Genomic DNA, 25,762 nt, shown 5'->3' with positions numbered 1-25,762 from the left:
CAGGGAATGTGACAGCAATCTTCTGTGACCTGGCAAATAAGGAGTCTTCTAACGATTCTGGAGCTTCCTGGCCAGAAATCTTAAGAACTTCCCTTACCGCTAGGATGAGTGCATCAATACCTTGCATTGCCTCAGGTTCTTGTGAGTAAGTCTCTACGTCTGATTCGTCCAGCATCTCCCCTTCCTCCTGAGACGAGTGATCCGCTGCCGAATCCTCATCCGACTGGAGAACCGCCGGAAGAGCCCTCTTCTTAGATGAGCGACTTACCGTAGCTTCAGACGCAGAACCCATCACCTGAGCAAGGCTATTCACCGAGCTGACTAAATTCTGAGCCCACGCTGGTTCTGTTGCTAGAAAAGAAGGGTGAGATGTGCTAGGTAGATCTCTGGCGGCCTCCCATTCCCTACGGGAAGCGGCTAATTCAGAAGAAAGATCCGCCATGACCCCTGCCAAACTATTTATGAAGGAGGGAGTGACAGACTGCGTGTTAGCACTCTCTGCTTCACACGTCTCGCACAGGGAAGACCCTTCGGAGCGAGCATGGGTAAATTTTTTCCTGCACTTAGTGCAGGCAAACAGCTTTTGTGAAGCAGCTTTTTCTGTCCTGGAAGTCATCATGTACTCACAGACAGACACCACATACAACTCAGGAATGCAAAAGGAGTATAGGGAGAAGCAGAATTTCAATAATAATGCTACTCAAGATGCAGGCAGAGCAATATAGGAGGAGCAGAATTGCAATAATAATGCAGCTCAGTAACAGGGGCAGACAGTACAATATTAGGGAGGAGCAGAATATTGTTAATAATGCTACTCATAGACACCAGAAGGTAGTTAAAACTACCTTCTGTAATTACAGACCCCCTGTAGAAGCTGTCAGATCTCCCCCTCCTCTTCTCTCCGTCCAGTGCCTTCAGGGAGCCCAATGTAGTAGCTCCTCTAGCTCTCTGAGGCGCCAAACTAGCCCAGGCATTGAAGGAAGAGGAGGAGGGACCCATAAGCTCCTCCTCCCAATGGCCGCCGCTATTGTATGCGCGCGGCATACACTCATCTAAGCAGAACATGCGCGGCTGGTGAAGCGAGACGCTCGTGTGTTCCCGCGCTAACAGCGGGGGCCAGCGGCACGACCGCCGCCAGTGATAAACGTGCCGGTGCCTTTTCCACAAGCACCGGCACGCAGAGGTAGGACTGCCGCTCCGAGCCTACCTAACAGCCAGCGCCGGTGTTCTTTCGCAACACCAGCGTGGCACTGACAGCCGCGCGCTGTTACCAGACCCAGCCAATTATTTACACCTCTCCTGCTAGTCAGGAGAGGTGTGCTACTTACTGGGCTGCTGTGGCCAGAGCGCTGGGCAGTGAGGGGAGACCGGGGACCCGGACACAAGCCAGTGTTAGCTGTGGCGGGCCCCGCTGAGTCTGATGACTCCTTAACTGCCTAAAGCAGCCTCCCCTCCATAGTGTGACCGGACACAGGCTGCAGTAGCCGTGTGGTCCCCTCTCTGGCGGCTCCCACGATGCAGGCAGACTGTCCTCTTGCTTGATTTTCTTTTACCAAATTTAATTTAATGGCTGGAGACAGCCCCTGTGCACCGGCTCTACTCGGGCACATTCTAAAAACTGGGGCTGATGGGGCATAGAGGGGGAGGAGCCAGTCACACTTGTAGATTTTTAAAGTGCCAGGCTCAACTCAACCCACCGTCTATACCCCACTGTCATGAAGCTCCAGTGTCCCCTAGTGGATGAAGGAGAAATACACAATCATTAAAAATGTAAGACTAACCCAGATAAGATTTGTAACCCAGGATATTTAATAAAACATAAAATATCAGTATCATCCACATACAGTACATACAAAAAGGCACAACCACCGTGTTACCAACGCTGCACAATAAGTACGATTCCTCCTATGTGCTCTGACAGCAGAAATAGAGCCCACTGAGAGGAAGCTACACACGTGTACTATTCTATGTCACACAGAATATTACAAGTGTGTAGCTTCCTATGTCACAGTGAGAGAATATTACATGTGAGCAGCTTCCTATGTAACACTGAAGTAATATTCTGTCAGCGTGACATAGGAAGCCACACATATGTAATGTACCATCAGTATGACATAGGAAGCTATACACATTTAATATTTTGTCAGTGTGACACAGAAAACTACACACATGTAATATTCAAAACATTACATGTGTGCAACTTCAAAATGTCACAATAAGATGTTATGACATGTATGAGCAGCTTCCCATGGCACACTGACAAAATATTACATGTGTGTAGTTTTCTATGTTACACACTGACAGGGATGTGATGCAACCTGTGGGAGGAAGGAAGGGGGGGTAGGGGGCAACATGACACAATCTAATATGTTATACAACATGTGGCTGGTCTGCCGCTCCAGTAATACATCACACCACGGAGATCATTACTAGTTGAGGGGCTGCTGGGCTTGGTCAGGCTGGGCATCGCCACACTTTCTCTCATGATCGCGTTCCCACAGGCTGGCACGAGGCTCCCGTGTCCCGACTGAATGAGACTGTCACTGGACAGAGAGCAGACGCTTCCGGCTCACGCAGGCTCAGGACAGCCCCCAGCCGGCACCACACTTCTGGCACTGCATCGCTATACTGGATTCGGGCACAGGCCATGTGCCACCATCCTTGCCTCAGGCACTCTGCTCAGGGCTACGGCGCACAAAGATTAGTGATTCAGTGCTTCCGCAGAAGTGCTGACAGCTGAACAGGCAGCCCTGTCTGAGGATGGGCCGAGGCTAGTGCAGAGACTGAGACAAGACACTCTCCATCTCTGAATAAAAAAAAATTAGGTTCGCAGGGGGGGGGGGGGGGGGGGGTTGGGCTGGTTCTGGGTACTCAGAAAACCCCCCTGTGGCTGGGGTGGTGACTTATTACAGTTATGAGGGTTGGGTGTATAATGTTATCTGGGGGTTGTTTTATTGATATGAGGTGTGGCGGTTGTATTAATGTCATCTGAGATGTGGGAAGTATATTATTGTGTATTTTGAGGGGGTTTATTAATGTTATTGGAAAGGTGGAGGTGTGTAATATTATCTGGGGTGGGGGTATAGTTAATTTAAGGGACTTAGGGGAAATGTACAAAGCCTTGGTGAAATTTGATGTTGGTACTTTCTCTCCAAGCTTTGATACATCTCCCCCTTATTAACACGTACTTTACATCTATAAATATACACAGTATCTTGTGTGTGTGATAAACAATGTACCAAGTACAGTGCACGTGTCTGTACAGGTGCATTCACACAAACATTATATTGGCCCCACCTTTCATAGTGTACCTTTACAGATCTGAAGTCTTGGACTCAAAGTACGAGCTGAAGAGATCGGTGGATTGGAGCAGAGCCCATCTACAGTAGTTGTAACATACACCCACCACATATTATATCTAATAGAATATATATATATATATATATAGTCACTTTTTTGTCTCTAGTGATGGAGGACACTATGCTCTTCATTTTAGGGCAATGGTCCTCAACTAGAGTACTTCAGTTGAGAACCAGTTTTAGACCATAGGTGTCCCGGGCCACTAAAAGCCTTTATCCAACTCTGCACGTATGTAGCTATCACGTGAGCTGCTGGTGGAGTGTGGGGATGATGCTGTGCTCACAGAAGGGGAGATTTATCAAGTCATGGAGAGAGATAAAATTAAGTTGCCTAAAGTAACCAATCAGCTTTGATTTTTTTTTTTTTTTTATCTAGCCCAGCCTTTGAAATGACAGTTAGAAGCAGATTGGTTTCTATGAGCAACTTCTTCACTTTATCTTTTTCTCAAAAGAGTTTATACATATCCCCCAGAGGATGGCCAATTTGTGCCAAAGCCAGTCAGTTAAGTTTAAAAAAATATTATGACCGTGCTTCTATACCTAGGACCAGGTGCCACACTTTGCCCTATCTCAGGCCACCCCAAAGTGTCACCCCTCTCCTCTCATTCTGTATTTTCTGAAGCACAGCAGCAATTGCCACAAGGCAGTGCAGGCTCCTGTTCTTTGTATGTGCATCATATCAGTGCCATGCAGGAAGCAGAGCCAGTACTTCGTTAATATGTGCTGGAAATGGGGCACAAGGCATTATTTACATATAGTGCACGTCTAATGCATGTTAATGCGTGTTCGGTACAACACAGAGGACTGCCTGAATAATAATTACAAGTGGGCCATGGGGGACAGGAAGTGGCACCCCCTGTATTAATAATACATGAGCAATGGGGATAGAGCACTAATGCATGGGGAGTGGGAAAAGAGCACTGCCTGTATGCTCATACATGGGTAGCAAGGACAGGGCATTACTTGTAAAATCATGCCTTTTATTTTCCTAAGTGGGCAGTGGAGTACAGGTGGCTGCCTGTATCATGTATGGGAAGGGAGACAGGGCCAATTACTCTCCAGAAAGACGTTTTACAGCCATCTTCTTATGGACTGATCTCAAATCTTTCTTAAGATTAAATAACTGCACTTAACAGCAATGTATTATGATAAATGCTTACAAGCCTGTCATGAAATACAACCAGAATAGTTCCAGATGACCCCCATACAGATATAATGTGCATATACCCTGAATTGACTACAGTACTGTATGGGATACCCAGTAAAGTCCTGTGCTGAAATATATAAATTGCACCGGATTTCACCTTCTTCTGCTGGGGTACAATATCAGTGAATAATTCCACCAACGCTCCTAGCTCCACCAGGTGAATCTTCTCGTGAAATTTCCACACTGTTGATAGCACTATTGATCTGACCAGGGTTATATATACACACACATATATATATATATATACACATACATATACACACACACACACACACACACTGAAGTACCTGGCATTGCCCGGGTTTAAATCTTCAATCTATTAAGTTTTCATCCAAATCCAACCAGTGGAAGGCCCGGAACAGCCTCCCTGGCTCAAAGTTCTGCCCAGTGTACACCTACGGGAGGTCCGATCGGGATGTTAACCCCCCCCTCCCCCCTAAAACCTGGCCAGGATCCAACTGGTTTCATCGCAATCAGTGGGGGGGGTGTACGAATGTATAACTGGACGGATAATACACACACACACACAAGAAATGGCGACACTCCATGCGTCTTAGTAAAATATTGGATAAAGTACGAAGTTCTAATTCAACGTTTCGGGCAGATGCCCGTCATCCGGAATATAACAGTAGTGTACAATGTGCTGGTATATATACCTTAAACAAATATGTCCCATCGGTAAGTCACCTGAGGCGCCACCGCCCGGCAACATGCGCCGCTGCTCTCAGGCGTCGCCTCACCGGTGACGCCATAGTGCCGTCTCAGGGAGCAAACCACGTCCTCCCCCCATGGTTACCATAGTAACCTAAATAACTAAAAATAACCCGTGATTAAACAAAGCATACCTATGTACACAATCAGAGGCTGTTACTCTGACACATAATAGAAAGAGCATCTACTGTATATATACAAAAATACTGTCTAAGAGACTTTGCTTAAAAAGACATGAATACCGAAAAACATGACAATTCATAAACAGCCTGTTTTTTTCAGTAAATATATTTGTAATGGGGCTATTGTAATGAAATTTTCTCCAAATGTCAGCAACAACCCATGAAATCCACACATGCAAAGAAATCAAATCATAAGTTATGTGTAATAATGTGAATGACACAGGGGAAAAAGTATTCAACACATGAAGAAAGGGAGGCGCAAAAAGGCATGGAAAACCAAGACACCAGCTGAAATCTATCAGTAATTAGAAAGCAATCCTGCCCCTTGTCAGTGCAAATTAATATAAGCTGGTTCAGTCCCAACTGATGGCCTATAAAAAGGTGTCGCACTACCAAGGTGTCACACAAGAAATATCTCATGATGGGTAAAAGCAAAGAGCTCTCTCAAGACCTTCGCAACCTTATTGTTGCAAAAACATACTGATGGCATTAGTTACAGAAGGATTTCTAAACTTCTGAATGTTCTAGTGAGCACTGTTGGGGCCGTAATCCAGAAGTGGAAAGAACATTATTTCACCATAAACTGGCCACGAACAGGTGCTCCACACAAGATTTCTGACAGAGGAGTGAAAATAATCAGAAGAGTTGTCCAAGAACCAAAGACCAGTTGTGAAGAGCTTCAGAAAGACCTGGAATCAGCAGGTACAATTGTTTCAAAGAAAACAATAAGTAATGCACTCAACCTAAATGCACGCTCACCACGCAAGACTCCATTGCTGAAGATAAAGCATGTTGAAGTTCATTTAAAGTTTGCTGCACAACATTTGGAGAAGCCTGTGAAATACTGGCAGAATATAGTCTGGTCAGATGAGACCAAAATTGTACTCTTTGGATGCCGTAATACACACCATGTTTGGAGGAGAAATGGCACTGCACATCACCCCAAAAACACCATACCAACAGTGAAGTTGGGAATGGGTATGACGATTCCCATCAGCGGCAGCCCGACAGGAGCAGAGTTCGAAGCAGTGGAACCCCGACAGCGCTGGAAATCCCGATCGTGGATAGGTGAGTATCTACTAACCTAACCCCCCTAACCCTCCTTAGGGGTGCCTAACCCTAACTTCCCCCCCAAGTGCCTAACCCTAATCCCCCCCCTAAGTGCCTAACCCTAACCACCCCCTTCCCCGCTGCCTAAACCCAAGTCCCCCGGGGGGGTGCCTAACCCTACCTCCCCCTAGCCTAACCCTCCCGGGGGGTGCCTAACCCTAAGTCCCCCCCGGGAGCCCTAAATCTAACCCTCCCCCCCCGCTGCGCCCGGCATCACGCCGGTCTCCCGGCGTCGGGGAAATGCGGGCGTCTACATCTAGACGCCCGGCATTTCACCCATGCCGGGATAAGACAGTCGGGAAGCCGGCTGCCGGTATTTAGGCAGTCGGCTTCCCGATTGCTTCCCTGGAGTTGGGAACACCATGGTGTGGGGCTGTTTTTCAGCATACAGGACTGGCATACTTCATATGATTGATGGAAGGATGAATGGAAAAATGTACCAAGAGATTCTTGATAAAAATCTGCTGCCATCTACTAGGATGCTGAGGATGAAACGAGGGTGGACATTTCAGCAAGACAATGATCCCAAACACACAGCAAAGGTTTCAGAGAACAAATATAAAATGAAAATCTATGGAAAGAACCAAAGCTCAGAGTTCATAGAAGAGCCCCACAGAACCGTCAAGATTTGAAGACTGTTTGCATGCGACTAGTTTCTCCATACAGGAGGCATCTTGAAACTGTCATTACCAACAAAGGCATTTGTACGAAGTATTAAATTCATTTAATTAAATTCATTACAGTAAGTGTGTTCAATACTTTTCCCCTGTGTCATTTCACATACCACACAACTTAATTTATGGAGATTTATGGTTTGATTTCTATGCATGTGTGGTATCACGCTCGTCCCAGATTATCCCCGTTCTCAATTAGAAATCGGCGAAAAGTGCTGTCATATTTGGGGACAACACCCCCCAAAAGATGCACTGACATTGGGAATCACTATAGATACCCCCGAATAGGTCTGCTGAAGGTATTTGGGGTCCTTAATCGCTCTCAATAGCTGCTAATTTGCGTCTTTGCACAAGTGGTTTAGAATAGTATTTTGCAGGGGGTTTTTTGTGAAAATAAGTAGTCCCAGGAAATTTGGGGTACATGAAAATGGGTGTTAGGTGGATTTTTTACGATTTTTAAAGCTTCACTTTACCAACTTTAAAATATTATGTCGCAACCACCTGCAAACTTAAAAACACCTGGGGCATACTTGGGGGGCCCCCCTGGAGTCTATTTCGCTAGTTTTTAAGTTTGACACCCAACTTTGTACTTTTTCGCCCCCTTTTTAATTTTTTGGGGGTCCTTAACTATTTTTTTATCTTTTTTTTAACACAGTTTACCTTTGGGGGCCTGTCCCAAGGGTGCAGGGTGGTTCCCGCAAGTTTGTACCCCAAAACCCCAATTCTGCATTTGTTTTCGACAGCATTCATAGGCGAATCTTTTTCGCCTATTCCAATGCACTGACTTTCCGCACCGGTGAATAATACGGGGATAAGTTCTCGCCTGACGAAATGACGTCACCGGCGATTGTTTTCCGCAGAAAAAGGCTTTTTGCACCTAATTGATTACGGCCCAAGTGTGCACATGCCAGTAGCGTGAATCTAACATAAATAGGCTTCAAATTCTAATAAAAAAAAATGGATGTACTAAAACTCTTGAAAGTTTATTTTTTATACTACAAAATGGCACAAGAACAGTACTGTGTAATGCAAACAAAACTGTAAATATCAAGCAAGAAATTTGCTTATAATACAAGCATTAATAATTTGGAAACAGTTCTATAAATAGGCTTTATTTATTTTCAAATAATCACACAGTCATTAGCATATTAATAACAGATATGTTTATTATTACATATCCATCAGTGCGGATTTCAATACCACTTGAAACATGCAAATTGCCTTCAGACGAACCAGGTTTCCAGTGCTTTTTTTATTTTATTTTTTTTTATAGATTTTTGTTTAATACACAACTGCAAAGCCATTATAAATTACTGAGGAGGTATTTGGTAAAAAAAAACAAACAAAAAAAAAAAAAAAAAAAAACTAAACACAATAACAAAGAAAAAACAACAAAATAAAAATAGACCATTATTGCCCAAACCTTAAATTGTCTCTGCTTATTAGCAGGGACATTTATATTAGAATCCCTATATTATCAAGGGTTTATAAAAATGTGAAACTTACTTTAATGCTCTGAACTACTTGTATGCTCAGCATATTGTACAAACACAAACCTTAGCAGGTAGTTTACGTCAGTGATTGTTCAGCAATCACATGCTATGTTTTACATAACATTCTGGAAGGAAAGCAAAGGTACCCTCCATATAATATGGTTTATATAACTGCAATTGTAAGGAATGGGCACCAGCATGTGACCAGCCATGCCTCCAATCTGCCCAACATGAGACTTGGCCTCCATGTTCTTTTGCAGAACAGTTACAGGAACTGGTGGTTAATAATGACCGCTGGAGGCCTGCAAGAAAACTGGAAGCCAGATTGGTCCCTCAATTGATGGGCCCGGAGGTTGGATAAAATACTGATATGCTCCAATATGGAGCAAACCAGCTATTTAAAACCCTGGAAATCATGGGTACGCCTACTAGGAATGTAAAACGGACATCTACACCATATGTTTTAGTAACCACTTACACATGTATTACACGTGTTTGGTTTCTTAATACAAATGACCTTTTAATCTCCCCCTAATAAAAGCAATGTGACATAGCGGAGGTTGATAAAACCTGTGAATGGGGATAGGTATTACTTGTTAGAAAACTAGATTGTGTGCCCATACACTAAAAACATGGCAGTAAAATAATTGAAATAAGGCACTAAAGGAACAAAGAAATACCCAATAAAGTGTTCTAACAATAATTTACAAGTTCACACAGTGCATACATATTTATATGTCCGTTAACTTAACATTGCTTATCTTTAAAAACTGTAAGGCAATACAATACAAACAAAATGATGCATTCAAAAACACGTGTAAAACCTTTGTTTTGTACTGTTAGTTTCTAATGCCTCTATATATTAAACACAATTCAATATGGCTTGGCAAAACAAAATAAAAATGCATAGTTAAAACTAATATCTTGACCTTTCACCTTGATGGATAGTTGTATAATATTTTGCAAAGCATAAAACAGGATCCTTTCTCCTGCCGTGTGCTTCTGCCGTAAGGCTGCTAGGAGCTGTAAAGTGAAGGCACTAGAGTGTTCAAGTGGTCACTTAGCTTCTTGCAAGTTGAGTTTGCAGTCTTCAAGAAGATGGAGAGACTGTATAAGGTTACCTGCTCTCATTCTGAGATATAATCGTCTGCTATCCAATCTCTGGAGCAGTTGCTCAAATCCACACCAGTGCAAAAGCTGCAGTCCACCATAACCAGCAGGCTTTCCTCCACACCCATAGAATATTATCTATACTGATTTGAATAATATACACACACACACGTGTGCTAGTGCTAAGCTTTCTCTTACTTCCATTACATAGTAATATTGTCTTATCCTTCTGTAGGCAAGCCTGCATAGAAGACCCTCACTGCATTCTTACTGGGCCTTAGCAAGAGGAAGTTGTAGAGCAAAGCAACCCTGTAGCCTGTGGTATTGCTGTTGATGGAAATAGCAGCGTCTCTGAACCAGTCCCTAATGTGGAAGAGCAGCTTTATGAACAAACACAGCGATAAACGATGATTAGCTGGAAGAGAGAAACAAACAACAATTTATTAGTCTATTGGAAATGAAAGACAAATGGATTAATATTCTGCAATAATAACGTACTAAGACGAGAGAGACCAAAGGGTCTCTCTGGTCTATGATTTTGGTGGTAGAACCTCACTTAAAAAAGAAGAGGTATGGTAAGAACTTACCCTTATCTCTTTTTCTATGAGGGAGACCTTGGGTATAGGTGATGCAGAGTCATCCGGGCACCATACGCAGTAAATTTTTCTCCCAGGATGCAACGGGTCTCCCTTTATACCCCGCCCCCAGGCCGGAAGCTCCTCAGTTATGTAGCAAGCCAAAGGCCGGAGGAGGGTAAAAGAGAGAAGAAAGTCACATTCTCACACAGAAGGAGATGGAAAACCGGTGACCAGAGCGAAGCCAATCTGAAGCACAGGTGCGTCAGGGCGGGTGCCCTGTGGACTCTATGGACTTTGTAGAAAAAGAGATAACAAGGGTAAGTTCTTACCATATCTCTACTTTTCAACCTCAGGGTCCATAGAAAGTCCACAGGGAGACCTTGGGGATTCCCAAAGCAGTACCTTCAAGGGTGAGGACGCTCCTGTGCAGAAAGGAGAATCCGCCGCCCGAAGGAAGCATCCTGAGTGGCAAAGGTATCAAAAGCATAATACCTCAAAAAGGTCTGTACAGAAGACTATGTGGCAGCTTTACAAAGCTACACAGCCGAGGCACCATGGCAAGCTGCCCACGAAGGCCCTCCTGAGTGTAAGCCTCAGAGATAGTCATGCGAAGCCACCTAGCCAAAGTTTGCTTATTGACTGGCCATCCCTTCTTGTGAAAGCCCTAGAGGACAAACAAGGAGTCTGACTTCTGAAGGGAACTGGTATGGTCCACATAAATCCTGAGGGCATCAAATGAGGCTTCACCTGCCGAGAGGTCACAATAATTAATAAAGGCTGGCACAATAATTTCCTCATTAATGTGGAAACTAGAGATGACCTCTGGAAGGAAACCAGGGGAGTCCGAAGCACCGGAGGAGGGTAAAAGAAAAAACAAATGGGGAGCGGCAAGAGAGCCCCCAAATCAGACACTCTTCTGGCTGAAGCTATAAGCCAGAAGGGAAACTGTCTTAGCAGTGAGCCATTTGAGATTCACTGAATCCAGGGGTTCAAATGGAGGGCCCTAAGGACAACAGCCAAATCTCAAGGCGCCACAGGAGGGACAAAGGGAGGCTGAATGTGAAGGACCCCCTAAAGGAGAGTGCGGATATCAGAAAGAGGAGCAATCCTTCGCTGGAACCACACCGAAAGGGCAGAAACCTGCACCTTCAGGGAAGCAAGGCAGAGACCAAGGTCCAAACCCCGACTGAAGGAAAGCCAAAATTCTGGATACCCTAAACACCTCGGGGTCGTAACCTCTGGGACGACACCACTCTAAGTAGGTAAATCCTGGCAGAGGCAGGTTTCCATGCTCTGAGCATGGTGTTAACCACCGAACCGGAAAAACCGTTGGACCTTTGGAGGGATTTCTCAAGAGCCACACCGTCAAAGACAGACGACCCAGGTCCGGGTAAAGGCAAGGACCTTGAGACAACCGGTCCGGATGTTGAGGCAGCAGGAATGGAGTGTCGATGGAGACACTCCGAAGATCTGAGTACCAGTGACGTCTGGGCCACGCTGGAACCACCAGCAGGGCAGTGCCTCGTTCTTGTTTGAACTTCCGAATTACTCGAGGAAGGAGGAAGCTTGGAGGAAACAGGTACACAAACTGGAAGGTCCACTTGACCGACAGAGCGTCTAGTAAGATAGCCTTGGCGTCTCTTGTCCTGGAGCCGTAAACTGGCAGTTTGTGAGTGTGTCGAGAGGCCATGAGATCCACGTCCGGAAGGCTCCACTTGTCCAAAAGGAGCCGAAACACTTCTTGGTGAAGAGACCATTCCCCGGGATGCACGTGGTGACGGCTGAGGAAGTCCGCTTCCCAATTGAGCACTCCTGGAATGAACACTGGCGATAGGCTGGTAGATGGCCTTCCGCCCATGTCAGGATGTGGGACACCTAGAGTTCCTCCTTGATGGTATATGTAAGCCACCGTCGTGGCGTTGTCCGACCGAACTTGCACGGGCTTTCCATGAAGTATGAGTCTTGCTTGTTGTAGTGCCCTGAAGACTGCCCGAAGTTCCAATATTTTGATCGGTAGAGCAGAATCTTCTGGGGTCCACCTCCCCTGAAAGGATTGTGCATCTGTCACTGCGCCCCAACCCCGGAGACTGGCGTCCATTGTTAGAAGAACCCAGTCCGGAATCCAAAAGGGGTGCGTGCCCTTTGGTGAGGTGGCCAGTCTGCAGCCACAAAGTCAGAAATAGACGCACCTCCGGAGAGAGTACCATCTTTTGTGTCCTTATCTGATGTGGTAATCCGTCCCATCGGGAGAGGATTAATTTCTGCAGAGGCCTGGAATGAAACTGGGTATGTTCCACCATGTCGAATGTCGACATCATGGACCCCAGGAACATCATGGCTGAGTGTATGGACACTCGGCAACTGCGGAGACATCTGCGTACTCGCGTCTGTAAAGTGGAGATTTTGTCTGTGGTCAGAAAAATCCTCTGCTGTTGGGAATCCAACAGAGCTCCCAGATGGAGAATCCTCTGAGATGGGACCAGGGAGAACTTTTTCCAAATGAGCAACCATCCGTGCATCTGTATGACAGATATCGTCAGTTACAGATGGTGGTGAAGTACCTCTGGAGATCCTGCCAACAGCAAGAGGTCATTCAGGTATTGTAACAGGCGGACCCCCTGCAGCCGCAGATGGGCTGCCATTACTGCCCTAATTCTTGTAAACACCCAAGGTGCAGTAGAGAGGCCTAAAACTGTAAATGCTGTTGAGATATGGCAAACCTGAGAAACCGCTGCTGTGCTGAAGCAATCGAAATATGCAGGTATGCATCCTGAATATCCAGAGACACCATAAAATCCTCAGATTCCATAGCTAGTATAATGGAACAAAGAGTCTCCATCCTGAACCGAGGTACCCTGAGAAACTTGTTCAGAGACTTGAGATTAAGGATAAGTGGGTGGGATCCATTTGGTTTCTGAACCAAAAAAAGGCTGGAGTAATAACCCGTTCCCCTCTGGGATAATGGGACCGATACAATAATCCCTGCCAGGAGCATGGATTGTACTGCCCTATGAATAGCCAAAGCCTTGTCCTTGTTAGACAGGAGGCCTGTGCAGAACTACTGATAGGGAGGCCGTCTGCAAAAGAAGAGGGCATACCCTCGAAATACCACTTCTCTCACCCAGGTGTCTGTGGTAGTTTGACACCAGCACTGGGCGGACTGAAGTTGGCCTTTACCTGGGGTCCGATAGGTCCGAAAGGACAGAGTCCAAGCCCCCCGAAGAGGCCCGGAGAATAAGGCAGACAAGCCGACTTAGCTGCTGCTAAGGTGTTCACAATCTTGTCCAAATCAGGGCCAAACAAGACTTTACAGTCATAAGGCCAACACTCCAACCCCTTCTTGGAGTCTGCGTCTGCCCTCCAAGAACAGAGCAACAAAGTGCGGCAAGCCGCAACGGCTGCCGAAGAAATTCTGACATTTAATAAGCTAACATCCAATGCTGCCTCATTTATGTAGGTAGCAGAATCTCTGAGGTTTCCCACAAGATTCAGATGTTCTCTGGTAGCATTTGGGACTAAATATGTTTCCAGGCTATTCGCCAACATTCCAGGGCCCGAGCCACCCAGCAGATGGCCATAACTGGTCTGCCTGCAGCCCCCCCGAAAGGGAATAAACAGATTTAAGGCAGACCTCTACCTTCTTATCTGTAGAATCCTTCAGGGACGACATGGAAGGCATAGATAGCTTTGCGCTTTTTTTTTTTTTTTTTTACCAAGCGCATGACATGGGAATCCACCACCGATGGAGTCTCCCACTTAGTAAAGTAATTCTCAGCAAAAAGATAAGCAGAGGCCAAACGCTTCTGCAGCTGCTAACGCTTCCCTGGCTTTTCCAAGCTACCTCCAAGTGATTCACCAATTTATCAGACAATGGGAATATAGTCTCAGTCACTTTTTCTTCCATGAAATATGCATGCTTAGACTTAGGCGCAGATGGCTTATCCTCAATGATCAGGGCTGCCTTCACAGCCTGTATCAGACCTGGAATGTATATTTTTAAATGGACTCTGCCTCCTGATGAGGGAGCAGTCCATCGTCAGATGATACATCATTATCACGACAGCAGGACCCTTTTATCTGGTCTACTGACGGGTGCATCATTATGCCTCACCTCAGTCGCATTTGCAACATAGCGGGAAATGTATTAACCCATTGAGGAGGCAACACCTGCATGGGTGTAGACTGTTGCAGCAGGTTCTGCTGCTGTTGAAAACCAAACTGGGGAAACCCAGGAGGGCTTGCCAAATACCCTGCAATAGCCGATAGTGCCTTTGCAAAGCATTCCCATGGCGGCTCCTGCTGAGTGGCAGAAGCCGCAGAGGGATCTGGAGGGGTATAACACCACAAACATAACTCCTCAGAGGTTATGACCCCGCCCCTAACACCGCTGTATACTTTTTACAGAGTAGTTTAGTAAGAGCCAAACTAGGCATATCACCCTCACTGCCAGTCATAGTGAAGAGGATACCACTCTATAGATGTGACTGTATAATAAGGTCACAGCCTGCGACTTTAGCCACACATGCACAACACCAGTGCTATGGCTCAGAATAGCAGAATAAGTACAGGGATAGCAAAATAATGTCTGACAGTTATTAGAGAAGAGAAACTCAGACAGAGAGCGCTAGCATACAGTCGCAGACAAATGCAGAACAACAATAATACCTGCACTTACTAGTCAACTACAGAGACTTAGCGTCTATTAGGACAAAAGTGCTACATACACGGCCCACCAACAGGAGGACAGGTATGTAGTGGGACCCTTACTCCGCACCGCCCGCCGATATCTGCGACCTGCAGACAGGAGAAATGGCCGCCGAAGAACTCATGGGGGGTGGAGCCGGAAGAAGGAAGCCGCCACAGTCCAGCCAGACCGCAGTGGAAAGGAGCGCTGCGCAGCGGGGAGGACTGGGCTGTAAAACAGGGAAGGCTGCCTCCCCTGGCCAGCGATTAACCCCTAGGATGCTGGAGCGTTCCCGCCAACTCCAGCCCGCTGTCCCAGGCAGCTTTGTGGAAGCGCAGGAGCCAGTGCCTGGTTCCAAACGCTGTCAACCCCAGGGAGTCCCCAGTCCTGGAGGAAAAAGACTGCGATTCGGCACACATCACCGCGGTGCAAGTCGCTTACCCATTTCCCCCGTAGCATCCGGCCGCAGTCTAGGGATCCTCTGAGGTCTTTGCTAGCCAAGACCCCAGAGGCCAGCCAAGATCCCCAAATCAGTACCGGCATCTCGGCGCCAGTTGGGTGATTCCACTGGACTATACGCACTAGAAGAATCTTCAAAACTTCAAGGCCCTACTGAATGTTCAGTACAACAGCCCTACTGCATGTACAGTGACCCGACTCCAGCCAGGTACCCAACGAAACTGAGGAGCCTCCGGCCTGAGGGCGGGTTATAGAGGGAGACCCGTTGCATCCTGGGAGAAAAATTTACTGCGTAAGGTGCCCGGATGACTCTGCATCACCTAAACCCAAGGTCTCCCTGTGAACCTTCTATGGACCCTGAAGTAGAAATTCTCAACGGTTTATTATGGTAGATGAGAGTATACCGGTACCTACAACTTGCTGCAGCTCTCTTCCTCTCTAACATAGTTAAAGTACTACTCAGAACTTTCTATTAGAGTAGATCTGTCCACTATAGCTTATGTACTGTAAATTGATTGGTAAGTGTGTACCTTGTGTATTTATTCACTTCTGGGAAAACAATGTGATTGTGAATATTTCTGTGCAAGATGTTAGCTCAGATTCTGGGTCAAAATGAGCAACTGGCAATATGGAAAGGAGTAGGCACTGCTTAGGGATGGGTACATGAGAGAATAGGACCCTGAAGTAGGCAGCTGGGTTACAGCTAGGAGTGAAAGTAGAGGTGAACAAGGTTAGTAATGATTTGATTTGATACACCCAATAAATACTGTATGTTGATATTAGTGATGTCACATTAGGTGTACCATTGCTACAGCATGTTACTATCTGTAGTACCTAGGGGGTATGACAGTTACAGGGAAGATGGGATAGGAGAGTAGCGAAGGGTAATACATATTCTGGCTGGTAAAGGTATTATGAGAACATACAGGGTAATGTGTTGCAGGAACAGTTTGTGTACTCCTGGGTGGTTCAGGTTCGCATATAGTTTATAAGGAGGGACCTGGCAGCCCAGGTATATATTTGGCACCAATGACAATGCTAGAGCTAGTTGGACAGTTATCCATGCCTGAGAGGAACCAGAGAAGGTATAGAGCTGGACAACCTCACAAATAAGTGTAATAGACAGATTTAAAAAAAAAAGTGTCCGAAAATCTAGGTTTGTCTATTCTTGGCCTTAGAGCGGACACAATTCACATGCATAAACATTATATATGAAGCTAAATTAGATACTGGGGGGAGGTTATGTTCCTGTCCTTTGGCTCTACACAATAAAAGAGTTGGATGGCATGTTCTGTGTATTCTTAGCCCTTACCATGTAGATACACTGGGAAAACAGACTACAGAGAAAACAAACATTAAAATGTAGAATACACCTCTCACTTTCAATAATAACATAATTAGGATGATAGGGACTGCTAATAATTCCCAATATGGGGTTGGTGTTTCCACATAAAACACAATTTTAATTTGTTGAAAAGAAATGTATAGTTATGGAATGGAACACATTTCCATAGGGGGAGAAAAATAGACTGACATAGTCACACCATACACAATGACACAAACAGGCTCTACCCATTCTGTCCTGCTCCGATTAAGCACTATTTGCTTTTGCCTTTATATGTAAGGTCACTCAGCTGACAATCTGTGCATCAGACCTTTTAAAGCCAAGCTAGCTGTGGCATAGTAGCTGTTTATAGCACTGTTCATGCTACGTTGGGATGTCCTCACTGGTAGGTTCCCAGAGTAGTGTGCATCACACTATCAATAGCAACACCTACAATCTGTGCTTTCTGATGTCAGCACTTCCATTTTTACTTACAAAAAACGCAATGCACAGTTTTGAGAAATGTGTGCTCTAAATTGGATTTTCTGTACTAATGTTGCACACAGACCGCCAGCTGTATGTACCTGATGTAACCAGCAAAATGTTACAGAACTAGTGTTATCATAAAACAAATCATTACCAAAGTCTTACCTGGCTTTTCCAGAACCAGTTTTTGTTGGTTTTCGGAAGGACTGGTTTGTCGATCTAGTAGACATAGTTCTTGGGGAGACACGGACAAAGTTTGAAGGTGTAGTTTTGGGTATTTTCTTCAATAAATGAGTTACCCATTTCTTCTGCTCATCCTGAGTGCATGCCAGCAGAAGCATATCTCTTGCAGATGTCACATCATAACTCACTGAAATATTGAGGGTAACAAGCATATTACTTGCATGAGTTGAGATAAATTTAAGATACACTTGGAGCGATTCAATTAGCAGCGATGTGCAGCTGAACATCCCGCAATGTTCGACTGTGTACATTATTCCCCTTATTACAATAGAATCAGCATCACTACTTTTCCTGCGCAACTATATGGCATGCAAGGAAAAAATAGCAATGCTACTGGAAAGGCATATTGTGGCCAAGCTGCTAAATGAATTGCCCCCATTCAATGGGAGAGTAATTTATACATGTTGTAGGGTTCCCGCTAGGTGCCTCTCTAATCATAGCCTGACACCAGAGGGCCCGTGGCGCCCTGCCGCTCGCTGCACCTGTCCCCGCTGTTGAGGGCAGCAGTGGGTAGAGGGTGGATAAACGCAGTGCTCATGACATCTATTCACATTAAGGGGAGCTTGCATCTCTGTGACTTTTCCCAGAACTTAGGTACAAGCTATCTGTAGACCCCCAGTAACTCCTCAAATAATTATACCAAAGTCTGATTTAGGCCCAGACATTGAATACAAATATCCCTAAAAGGTAGGTTACGTTTAAACAGCAATATAATTGTACTTCAGGTATCATGTATGTCTATTCACTGACCTTTACAGGGAGCTATGAGTTCCTCCTTTTTATCTAAGTGGTCTTTATGGCACTTAACATGGCACCTTCGGCATTCCAGAGCTGGAGGTGGTTTGAACACATGCCATAAAGGTTTAGAACAAGCTTCACAATTTGCTGGGAAGTGGTAAAGTGTAGGGATGAACTCGTGTCCTTTGTGGTTGAGGAAATTTGTTTTCTCCGTTTGCTGTACTGGTTCCAGTTCAAGGTCTTTTCTACATTCTGCTTCATTAGCATAAAGTATCTGGCATAATGAGAACGTTGACATTGCGATGAACTTATCAGACAACCATCCAGGGGTCAAACACATTTATGGGTCAATGATAAGTAAAGGTGGGCAATTGTAAACTAGTTACCTGGAATATTTTAGGGATCTCATCCGTATTTGCTCGGTAAACATCTCCTTGGGTAACAGGTCGGACATAGTAAAGCTTGCTGAAAACAGAACAAAATAATAAAACAATTTAACAAAAATTTTGGCTGTTGCAATTGATATTCAGCGATTTAGAATAAGCGTCTAAGAGTAATATGATAACCTGACAAGGAGGAGACAGCCACAGAGACAGAAGGGGGGGTACCCACTACAAGATCTGAAAACGACTGCACGATTACGACATTGTAATCATTCAGTCATTTGTGAGTTGTGTGATGAGCCTGCACTGAATGAGCAGACTTTCAGTGCAGGGTCATCAATCATCTGGAAACATGCAGAACCTGAAGATATCGTCAGGTTGACCAGCATGTTTGAAAGATAGATGTCTAAACAACCAGCGGGTACGCGCATCGCTGGTCGTTTTAGACACTTTTGCAAACGATTGAACGATCATAATCGTTCAACTTAATCGTCTAGTGGATACCCCCCCATGACTCTCCCAAGCTTTATTTTTTATTTTTCACAGTTATTAACTATTTCTATATTATAAAAAAAAACAACATTTCTTAGTATGGTAAACATACCAAGTTATCTACAAAAAAGAGCTTCAAGTTCATAAAAGTGTTTGGGTGAACAGACAAGTAGAAGGCACAATGGCCCTCATTCAGAGCCGCTCGCTAGCGGCCGTACGCTCGTTCCGAGCGATGTTCGCACATCTGCGCATGCGTACGGTTTTTAGTAAGCATGCGCGAACCAGTCAGTGCGGCCGAAAATCGTTTGCACGCTATATAGCGAGTGCCTGCTATTTGGAGTGACAGAATGAGGCGTATGTGGGTGGTAACAGGGGAAGGTGCTTGAAAACGGGGGAGTGGAATTCGAACGCAGGCGTGCTTAAAGGTCAAAACGGGCGTTTTAAGGGGGTGCATAATTAATACAGCAGCGTCATTGACCACGTCACTTGGTTTTTTTTAACTCAGAACTGCTCGCAAAATAGCGGTTGAAAAAACCAACCACAAGAATAGCGAGCAGTTCATACGCTGTACGATGTACTCGATTAATCTAATAAATAGCGGACATGACGTATGGTGCGAGCGGCCAGGGGGCGTTTTTATCAAATAAACGAGCGTATGTTTTGCTCGCTCGTTCAGACTTAGAGGTGTGAACAGACTGCAATGTGCTAACGGATCATTTGAATAGCCACCCCTTGTTTTTGAACGAACGACCGCAAATAGCGAACGGCTCTGAATCAGGCCCAATGTTTCAAAGTAGCCTAACATGAAAATAGTGTAAATGTAGGATAGTAGTACAGTCAACGGCACCAGGTTGAAGTCTAATGTAGGAATAAGCAAAAAAAAAAAAAGTGCTTCCTTAGTTACTGTCTGGTGAGCGCATTTGATCAGACAATTACTCCCTATACTACACAAGAGGAGGGGTTCTAATGCTTAGTTCTCCCCATTCTGGGTAAAAAAAAAACAAACACCACAACCGGGCCGACTCCTTTGAAGTGGTAAGTTCTCTCATATTTAAAATGGAATACCTTGTTGAGCTACCATATTATTCCTGCACATTTTGGCCGTTATTTGCCCTATGAGAAAGTGTAAGCAAATTAAGAGTATTTTGTGAAAATTACCAAATCAGCTGAAAATAATAAGGTATAATTTGTGTGGGTACTGCATAAAAATAAATGATTGTTTATTGATAATGGAATATGACCGCCCAAAAAGTGCAAAAACAGGCTCAGCACAGGAGTAAAGAAAAATCTTAGCAGTTAAAGAGTTAACAAAGATGGCTGGCACTTAGCCATAAAACAATAACACAAATATTCACTATACTACACAAGAAAGTAAATCAGTACTTACTCTATGTCCAGTACCATGGATGGGTTGGACTGTTCTTTATTCAGCTCATCATTGTAAAAAAGTATCTTCTTACTACTAACCACAACATACTTTATTGAAGAGAAAAAATACGTGTGTTACTAGTATACCAACAAGTTGCAATAATAATGGCGCTGGCATAGAGGTTAAAAGTTGCACGACAAGATTCAGTATCAGAATACAAGCTTAGCATTTTAATCTAAACAATGAACATGATCAAGCAAAGTGTCAAATTTATAACACGCATTAAACCAGCAGCTGTAAACCATTCAACAGAAAGCAGCTCATTGTTTACTACAATAAAAAGTAGCTCTTCCTAAATAGCTGAGAATGAGAACTGTAAATAAATGATCATGTCTAGAGGCAATCTGCACAAACATGTCACTGCAAACCCATTATGCAAAAAGTTCCACAAAACAGAAAAGATTTGCTGCTGTTCAGTGATAATTGCACACCAACAGATGTGATCACCTAACATCTCACCTAACATCTCACCTAACATCTCCTCCTAGAGTTACTGTAGGGAGTATAAAAAAAAAATCACATGACACCGTTCAGTTTCAGTCAAACCAAAGAATAAGTAGGAATGAGTTCTCTAGCAAAGTAATGGTCCAACTCCAGATAATGGGGCAGGTTATATTGAGGGGTTTGTGAAGGGAAGAAAAAAAAAAGGAGAGCGGGAGAGACAAAGATACTAGTATCATAGAGAAAGACAGGAACCATTTAATCTTTTAGATCAAAGTGACACAAATAGGCTAATATCACAATATAAAAAGCATATACCTGCTTCTTCCATCCATGTCTTTTAATGTTCCCTCTGTTTGGTATGGAAAGCCAGCCTTCAATTCTTGATTCGGACTCTACAAACATAAGATGTTAAATGACGTAACCTATCCACTGCTTAGCCACCAGCCAGAGCACTGTGCAAACATAGGAACATGCAGAATGGAAACGCATGGGAGAAAGCAGAGAACGGAAACTTCATGCTCACAAACAGAACAAGAACTTGTCGAAAAGTATGCAAGTTGGACATGAAGAGTGTTTACGTAAATAAAAGACAAATTATAGAATGCAAAATAAAAACAAAATACAATACATAAATTCAGTACAAGTGAGCACAACGACTCCAAGACTAGAAATGAAAACTGAAAGCAAAAACTGCAACAAGATGAAAAGCTGTTCACTGGTAACAGGCAGGAAGATGCGTGTTCCCATTTACTCACAGAAGACAAGAATAGGAGAGAAAGAAATAAGGAATGCAGGTAGACTCGACTAAACGGAGAATAAGAGACAAACAGTTTATTTAGTGGGCAGAATAGAACCAAATCAATTTAAAATGTGTTCTGTTCCAAGGTATGCTTAATACTAGCCAGTCACAATAATTAACAGTCTGCCTAGTTCTTGTTGAACCCCATTAATATAAGGTAGCTACAAAATTCCCCAGTACAAGCAATACACTGCAAATGGCACACGCACAAAGACACACCTACGAAATGATGATCCAGCAACACCACTGAAGGCTAACAAAATGAGACAAATTATTTTGGCATACTGACAATGCTAATTTAATTAACAGTTTGCTTTATCTATTAATGGGAAGGCGTGCAGCTAGTTTTCACTTGCATTTCTGACATAATCATGTATGCATTTCTGGGCCAAACCATCAAGATAAGATACTTCGTATATACAATTCACAGTGTTTAATACCAATAGGACAGCTATGACTACATGTTAATTGATGCCACCAAATGAAGAAAGTACTCTTCATAGAACATTAGACTTAATAGATCCCCCTCCTGATGGGTTAGGCAACTAAAGGCTGCCCATATTTACACAGGCTGACAAAAAATGAAGAAAAACATATGGACAAATGAATGAGAAAAAAAAAAGACGAAGAAACCCCCATTATATTTTTAATTTTATGGACGGGAGAAAAAGGAGATTTATGTTCTTACCTGTTAAATCCTTTTCTTCAACTCCATAGGGGACACCGGCTCTACGCTCGGTATAGGTTGGTGGGTTGGAGTCTGGGCACCACATAGTTAAACTTGTCCAACACAACCCAGGCTCCCCCTCCCCCTATGCCCCACCCCCAGCTACAGACACTTCAGTTAAGTTAACAAGCCTAATGCAAGGAGCGAGAAAGAGAAGGAAGACCGGCACGCACTCCAAACACACAGGAAATGTGAACAGGAGAACCGGAAGCAGAGCAAAGCCTCGCAAGCAAGGTGCGTCAGGGTGGGAGCTCTGTGTTCCCTATTGAATCAAAGAAAATTATTTAACAGGTAAGCATATAAATCTCCTTTTCTTCTTCCTTCACTGGGGACGCAGGCTCTATGCTGGGATGTCCCAAAGCTAATCCCCTAAGGGAGGGGATGCGCTGAGAACTCTTTGCCCAAAAGACGCATCAGGGGAGATGAATGTGTCAAAGGAATAGAACTTAAGAAATGTGTAAGGCAGCCATGTGGTCTTCTGTCAATACAGCTGCTACGGAGAAGCACCACATCACACTGCGCATGAAGATCCCACCGACCAGGTTGAATGAGCAGTAACCAAGGAACTGTCATGGAATATCCGCCGCAGCGTAAGCGTGGCGAATAGTCAACCAGATCCATCTGGCCAGCAACTGCTTAGTAGCTGGCCAGCCCCATTTGTGAAAATCATACAGGACAAAGAGCATCAAGACCTTTGTCCTGTTCACATAAATTCTGCACGACATCCAAAGAGGCCTCATCTGGTGAAGTATCCAGAACCTGGAAGAAGGAACCACAATCCTGATTGATGTGGAACCTGGAAACAACTTTAGGAAGGTAGCCTAGTCACATTCGAAGGACAGCTCTGTCCAGATGAAAGATTAGAAACTGAGAGCGACAGGACAATGCGCTCAAGTCTGACACCCGCTGGCCAGAAGCAATGGCAAGAAGGTAGAGTGTCTTCCGGGTAAGCCAACGAATATCCACAGTGTCTAAAGACGAAGACTGAAGGGCCTTAAAAACCAAGAACAAATTCCAATGAGCTACCGGCGGTACAAATAGAGGCTGTACATGGAGGACACCCTGAAAAAGAGTCAGAACATCAGGTAACAGTGCAATCTGTCTCTGAAAGAGAACAGAAAGGGACACTTTCATTGAAGCAAGATGGAGGCCAAATCCAGCCCCACCTGCAAAAAGGAGAGCACTTGAGAGAATCAGAATGACCTGGGGTTAAGATTCCTAGCTGAACACCAGTCAAAGTAAGTCTTCTAAACCCTATAGTAAATTCGAGCTGAAGGAGGCTTACGGACATTGAGCATAGTGTTAATGACTGATTTGGAGAATCCCTTAGCCCTTAAGATGGATGTCTCAAAAGCCACCCTGTCAAAGCGAAAGTGGCCAGATCTGGATGAAAGCACAGGCCCTGAGATATGGCCGCAGTGGAAGACGCAGAGAAGAAAGGAGGCACTAGAAACACCTTGCTGCCCTCCAACTTCAAATTGCGGAATCAGAGAGATTGGGGGGGGAAGATGTACAAGAGCGGGAAGGTCCACTGAACCACCAAAGCGTCCACCAGGAAGGCTCCCAGATCTCTGGTTTGTGAGCAGTACCTCGGGGAACCTTGTGATTGTGTCGAGACGCCAACATGTTAATGTCCGGCAAGCCCCAGCGAAGAACAAGGAGTTGAAAGACGTCCAGATGTAGGGCCCATTCACCCAAATTAATATCCTGATGGCTTAGGAAGTCAGCTTCCCAATTTTGCACTCAGGGAATGTAAAACGCAGGCAGGGACAGAAGACGCCTCTCCGCCCACAGGAGCATGCGACTGACCTCTCTTCATGGTGCCACGACTGCCGCCTTGATTGTTTATGCGTTGTCGGACTGTACCTGGACTGGGTGACTACGAAGGAGAAGCAAAGTCGACAAAGAGCTCTGAAAACTGGACAGAATGCTGATCAGCAATTGGCTCTCATAAGCTGACCACTGATCCTGAACAGTCTGCTGACAGGACACCACTCCCCACAGACTTGCGTCAGTGGTGAGAAGGACCCAGTCCTGAACCCAAAAGGGACTTCCCCTGATCAGATGGGACCCCTGAAGCCAGCACAAGAGGCACTTCCCGAGTGAGACCTAAGCTGTAGATGAGATTTGTTTCACCGGGCTAGAATCTCCAACTAGAGAGGCCGTGAAAGAAACTGGGCATACTGCACCATGTCGAAGGTGGAGACCAGAAAGCTCTAAATCTGCATGCAAGAGTGAATTGACAACCGGTGGTGATGCAGAAACAATTGAATCCTGGTCTGCAAGTCTGCCGGGAGAAACACCCGCTAAGCCCTGGAGTCCAGCAAGGCCCCTAAATGCACCATTTCCTGAGAGGGAGTCAGAGAAGATTTCTTCCAATTGGTGACCCATCCGTGAGCCTGGAGAAGATCCACCATGACCCAGACATGCTCCCTGAGAAACCTCCTGAGACTAGGCCAGGATAAGCAAGTCGTCCAGATAGGGAAGTATTCGGATTCCCCTGCTCCGAAGACGAGCCCGAAACTGGAAATGATCCTCCTGGACCGCAAATCTGAGGAATCGCTGGTGAATGAAACGGATCCTGGATGTATTATTCTAGCCATGAAGTCCCCCGGCTCATGGCTAGAATAATAGAGCAAAGTCATTCAATTCGAAACTTGGGAATCCTCAAGTATCTGTTGAGAGATTTCAGGTTGAGAATTGGTCAGATAGACCTATTCGGCTTCCAGACCAGAAACAGACTGGTATAGAAGCCCACGCCCCGCTGAGACGCGGGAACAGGAACAATGACCCTGGAGGCCAGTAGAGAGCGAATGGACTCCCTCAACGGCTCCTGCTTTTTCCTGATCCAAAGGAAGACCTGTGAAAAAAAACAGGGTCGGAGGAGGCTCCCGAAAGGTCAACGCGTAACCCTAAGTGACCACCCTTCTTACCCAGGTATCATCCGTGGTCGCCTTCCAAATTTCAGAAAAAGAAGAAGCCGTCCTCCCAGGTGGAGGCCAACCAAGTCATGCAGCAGGCTTGTTGGCAGGCTTAGTAGCTGGGCATCTGGTAGACCAAGGTTTCTTACCTGCTGGTTTAGAACCTTTAGCAGAGGATTAATGAGACCTGGAGAACGGTAAGCTTTTGG

At 44.9% G+C, this 25,762-nt stretch overlaps 1 protein-coding gene across 3 annotated transcripts in view; it reads right to left on the bottom strand.

Moving 5' to 3' along the window:
- Positions 1-8,207: 8,207 nt before the first annotated feature.
- ROCK1 (Rho associated coiled-coil containing protein kinase 1) overlaps positions 8,208-25,762 on the bottom strand; it is a 162,763-nt gene continuing 145,208 nt past the window's right edge. The window contains exons 28-33 of one of the 3 annotated variants that reach the window (XM_088469623.1): positions 21,422-21,498; positions 20,621-20,709; positions 18,745-18,823; positions 18,371-18,632; positions 17,532-17,747; positions 8,208-10,261 (exon numbers count right to left, since the gene is read on the bottom strand). In XM_088469623.1, the coding sequence (XP_088325749.1) occupies positions 17,539-17,747; positions 18,371-18,632; positions 18,745-18,823; positions 20,621-20,709; positions 21,422-21,498 (716 nt within the window). In that variant the 3' untranslated portion in view covers positions 8,208-10,261; positions 17,532-17,538. Of the gene's footprint in view, positions 10,262-17,531; positions 17,748-18,370; positions 18,633-18,744; positions 18,824-20,620; positions 20,710-21,421; positions 21,499-21,861; positions 21,911-25,762 lie in introns of those variants that run through there. The other 2 variants (XM_088469622.1, XR_015878207.1) reach the window with 2 other exon arrangements.

Source organism: Taudactylus pleione, unplaced genomic scaffold, assembly GCF_031769625.1.
Source record: "Taudactylus pleione unplaced genomic scaffold, aTauple2 ptg000093l, whole genome shotgun sequence".
Lineage (NCBI taxonomy): Eukaryota > Metazoa > Chordata > Amphibia > Anura > Myobatrachidae > Taudactylus > Taudactylus pleione.
The sequence above is the reverse complement of the archived record's forward strand: the minus strand, read 5'-3'. Positions and strand labels throughout refer to the sequence as shown.